Source organism: Antrostomus carolinensis, unplaced genomic scaffold (genome assembly GCF_000700745.2).
Source record: "Antrostomus carolinensis isolate BGI_N321 unplaced genomic scaffold, ASM70074v2 scaffold34399, whole genome shotgun sequence".
In the NCBI taxonomy this organism is placed as follows: Eukaryota; Metazoa; Chordata; class Aves; order Caprimulgiformes; family Caprimulgidae; genus Antrostomus; species Antrostomus carolinensis.
Window position 1 is genome coordinate 1,830 of NW_010338465.1, and position 4,086 is coordinate 5,915.

General features: G+C 56.2%; 2 protein-coding genes across 2 annotated transcripts in view; one reads left to right on the top strand and one right to left on the bottom strand.

Moving 5' to 3' along the window:
* The window catches only part of LOC104530828 (cryptochrome-2), a 2,285-nt gene extending 1,036 nt beyond the window's left edge, over positions 1-1,249 (bottom strand). The window contains exons 1-5 of the mRNA XM_010175534.1: positions 1,044-1,249; positions 782-976; positions 582-700; positions 325-479; positions 99-239 (exon numbers count right to left, since the gene is read on the bottom strand). Coding sequence (XP_010173836.1) covers positions 99-239; positions 325-479; positions 582-700; positions 782-976; positions 1,044-1,249 — 816 coding nt within the window. The remainder of the gene's footprint in view (positions 1-98; positions 240-324; positions 480-581; positions 701-781; positions 977-1,043) is intronic.
* Positions 1,250-2,208: 959 nt separating this feature from the next.
* On the top strand, positions 2,209-3,544 carry TIRAP (TIR domain containing adaptor protein). The gene is made up of 3 exons (XM_029086883.1): positions 2,209-2,256; positions 2,747-3,383; positions 3,501-3,544. The coding sequence occupies exons 1-3, from the start codon at positions 2,209-2,211 to the stop codon at positions 3,542-3,544; spliced, it is 729 nt and encodes a 242-aa protein (XP_028942716.1).
* Positions 3,545-4,086: the final 542 nt, after the last annotated feature.

Here is a 4,086-nt window from a genome sequence, read left to right on the forward strand (position 1 = left end):
GGTGGGAGTCCCCCCGCTGTTGGAGAAAACAGGATCAGCCTCTCCAGCTCACCCTCTCCCCTCACCTTCTCCCCACCACCCCAAAAAAGCCACCTCACCCCCTGGTAGATCTCATCCAGCCGCCACCAGAAGGTGCGGACGGACAAGCAGCCGAATTTGAGGTGGGGGCTGAGGACGGTGGTGCTGGGGATCAACGAGGTGGGTTCTGTCTCGGGCTTTTTGAAGCTGCACACCCAGGTCTGGGGAGAAGACATCATGTTTTTGGGATATGGGGTGGGAAATGAAACAGCCCCAAAATTAGGGTGATGGGTGCTGAGCGCTGACCGTCTTCTCCATGAGGGTGTCGAGCCGGGCGAGCGCCGCTGTCTCACCGCCGGGGTAGAGGTGAGGACCCACCTCATTGGGGTCCTGGCCCAGCTCCTCCAAGGTGGGGACGTCGTAGTTGGTGTCATGGCTGAGCTGGCACAGGGTGTGGCAACCTGGGGGGCCATGTACAGCGGGGATGTGACTGCCATCACTCTGCTCCAGAGTGAACAGCGAGGGAGATGTTGACCCAGCTTAGTGCTCCACCCCGTGCTCACCCTGAAGATGCTCCTGTGTGAGCGCCGGTACCGGCTTTTCCGGTGGTCCAAGGGACACCAGGAGCTTCTGCAGGTGCTTGTAGGTCAGGGGGGCTTTGCCGTCGTTCAGGGCGAGGACTCTGGGGAGGGAGAGGGGAGGGGACACGCTCAGCACTGGGGCTGGATCACCCATATCCCGAGGGATGGTGCTAAACACCCACCTCTGGGTGTCATAGAGGGTGTGGGACACCTCCTGGATCACCTCCACACCGTGCTGGGCCGCCAGCTCGGCCACGGCAGCGTCACGGCGCCGGGCGGATGGTTCAGTGTCCACCTCGAAGGTCAACCTCGTGGTCCTCCACGCGTGGAAGAGCCGGGGGAACACCTCCTGTGGGCAACCCCATGCCACCAGCAACCTACCGGGGGAGCAGGGTGGGTGCAAATCCCCCTGAGACCTCAGCCCACATCCATCGGGGGACTCACCTGGAACCCATTTTCCGCAGGTTCCCATCCAGATCCCACAGGGAATCGAGGAGGAACCGGCGGGCGTTGGCGCCTGGTGGCGCGTCGGTGGGGTCGAGGATGAAGAGGGGATGAAGGCAGCGGGAATCCCTGACCGCTGCCAGCAGCGCCGGGTTGTCGTGTAGCCGGAGACCTTTCCGAAACCAGTGGATGGAATTGTGCTGCATGGTCAGGGATTCTTCAGAGAGTGATTTTTTGGGGAAAAAATGATGGGTTTGGGGGAAATTTAACTCAGAAAATAAACGGGAGCAGCAAAGGTGGACCTGGCTGTGGTTATAAAACCAGGCGTGGTGACGCCCGGCTGGTGACGGATGTGGGAGGGAGGCCCCGAGGAGGGTTGGTTGGTTTCCCTCCCCACGGGATCGCTGCTGACTTCCTTCCGCACGCTCAGGCGGAGCCCGGAGCTGCCGGTAACCGGGGAGGGCGGCGGCAGTGGAGGGGGCAGGGACGCAGCTCCTCCACTCTGCTCCTGGGGAAGCTGGTGGGTACCTCTGTCCTCCCCCCAACTCCCGGGCTGCTCCATGAGGAATCGCTTCCCAGCTGTAAGGATTGAGCAGCCTCACCATTCACCGCAGATCCCATTAGGCTCCAGAGTGAACGTGCTGTATCCCAACTCTCCTTTCCCATCTAGGTGATTGTGGAAGATTTTTCTTCTCGCCAAACGCAGGGGCTGATGTATCCCCCTTCCCTGCTCCCAACTCCTGAATTCCAGGTAGGCATCTCCCAAATTTCCCCCCCCACCCTTCCCCATCACGCCACGCTCGAGCTTTTCGTACTTCCCAAGCGGTGACTCTCTCGGTGACGGCGCTTTCTGCGGTTACACCGGTATCCTGCCAACACTTACCGCTGTCCTGGTGCCATTTTTGGAGGTGGGGAAAAGTCTTCAACACAACTTGGGATGTTTTATTCCAGAAATGATGGAAAACAGCAGGTGCCTTTATGCCTGGGGCTCGTTTTCCACGTTCCTGGATAAAATCTGGTCACCCCAGTGACTGATGTCGAGGCATGAGGTGGAAGTGACACCAGGACAACCATCACCCAAGTCACCTTTGGTTCTCCAGCGGTTGATGGATCCCAGTTAATCCCCCCTTTTCCCACCCGCAGGATCCTTTCCCCACCGCCGGGAATGAGGGTCTCTCTTCCCCGTCGGCTCTCGGCCTCGCTCGCTGCAGGTGTGTCTCCTAAAAATAACGGTCAGAACCCTCCTCCCTGGGAAATTTGGGGAGGTGGAGGTGGAAAACCCACCAGGATGGACGTTGTGTCCTTGGAATAAACCCCACCGGGGTTGGGATCTGTCACGGGTGGGTCCCACTTGCCTAATTTCTCCTATTTCCTAATTTATTTCCTAATTAATTTATTTCCTAATTTATTTCCTAATTAATTTATTTCCTAATTTATTTCCTAATTAATTTATTTCCTAATTTCTCCTTTGTTCGGTATTTTTGACGCTGGCAGGAGTGGTTTCACGCCGGCGATTGGCGGTTGAGCGGCGCTATGGCTGGTGAGTCCACGGAAAAGGGGGATGAACCCACCGGGGTGCCCACGGGTCTTGGTGATATCTGAGGTTTTAGGGGTTGGGGTGGTTTTTTGGGGTGTCCAGGTGAGATCCAACCTGGTTCTTTCCATCTGGAGATGTTCTCCCGAGTCCTACAAACCCCATGGAGCTTCCCCTCAAATCTCACCGTGATCCTTCCACAGGTTGGTTTAGACGTCTCTTGCACAAGTCCAAGCCCAGCTCGATGGTGGAGAACAACCTCAACAGCAACTCCTCTACTTCATCCTCACCTTCTTCATCCTCTGCTGAGAGCTCCAGCTCTTCTCCCACCACGAGCTTGGCCAGGTCCATCCCCCTGTCACCCATCTCCGTGTCCGATATCAACGCCTCGGGCAGCGCCCGTTGGACCAAGAGTTACGATGTTTGTATCTGTCACAGCGAGGTGGACCTGGAGCTGGTGGAAGAGTTGGTGTCCTACTTGGAGAATCAACCTGAAAGTTTCCGGTGCTTTCTCCAGCTGCGGGATGCCGCCCCGGGAAGCGCGGTGGTGACGGAACTGTGCGACGCCGTGCAAAACAGTCACTGTTGGGTGATGCTCATCACCCCCGGCTTCCTTGGAGATCCTTGGTGTAAGTATCAGATGCACCAAGCGTTGGCTGAAGCTCCCATGGCCAACGGACGCACCATCCCGGTGTTAAAGGACGTGGAGCGGAAGGATTATCCCAAGGAATTACGGAATCTCTACTACATCTCCATGAGGTTGAAGGAGAACAGCTTCAAGCAGATCAGAGACACCGTCATGCGTTGTGAGTACACCGGTGCTGGTGGAACATCACTCCAGATTCCATAAATTCATTGAAATAATTGATTTTATTTATTTAGGTTCATTGGTTGCTAATAAGTTTCATCTGTTGCTTCTGCAGATCTCCAGGAGCTTTGCCGGAGCTCCACGAGCAGGATGGAGTAGTGCCAGGAACAGGTAGAGGTGTCCTTGTGGGTGTTGAGGTGCTGTCACCACCAGCTCCAGGACACAGATGGACCTCAAGGAATCAGGAGGGAGCTGAAGATGAGGAGATCCTCACACCTGTGGTTGGAATCTGCCACATCCTGGTGATGCCACCACCATCCAAGTGGCCAAACTCTCCTCGGTGGGGATGAGGACATCCTCCAGCAGGTCCTCGTGCAAACACTAAGTTCTGACGTCGGGTGGGTCTGGGGGAGGGTCTTTTTATGGTGGTGAGGATGGATTCTGGTGGGTTTAGACCCTCCTTGGACCCCCAATAAGCTGACATGACGCTTGTCCCTCAGCGCTGGGGACAAGCACCGGTGACGCCTTCGCGTGGGTTTGGTGGAATTATGAAAAACACTGAAATTCTCGAGTTTTGGGGTGTTTTGTTTTGTTTTTTGTTTGTGTGGCGAATGGATGTGGAAGGAACTGACCCTGAAACGGTGGAAGGTTGATCCTTGAGTCATTGGGGTGGGGTGGGGACAGTTTTTAGCAGGGGAGGA

Excerpts from the sequence above, each read along its gene's own strand:
- TIRAP (XM_029086883.1), top strand. The coding sequence starts at position 2,209 with ATGAGGGTCTCTCTTCCCCGTCGGCTCTCGGCCTCGCTCGCTGCAGGT. Across the intron at positions 2,257-2,746 it reads CGGCCTCGCTCGCTGCAGGT|CTTCCCCTCAAATCTCACCG; the intron begins GTGTCTCCTAAA and ends AACCCCATGGAG. Across the intron at positions 3,384-3,500 it reads CAGAGACACCGTCATGCGTT|ATCTCCAGGAGCTTTGCCGG; the intron begins GTGAGTACACCG and ends TTGCTTCTGCAG.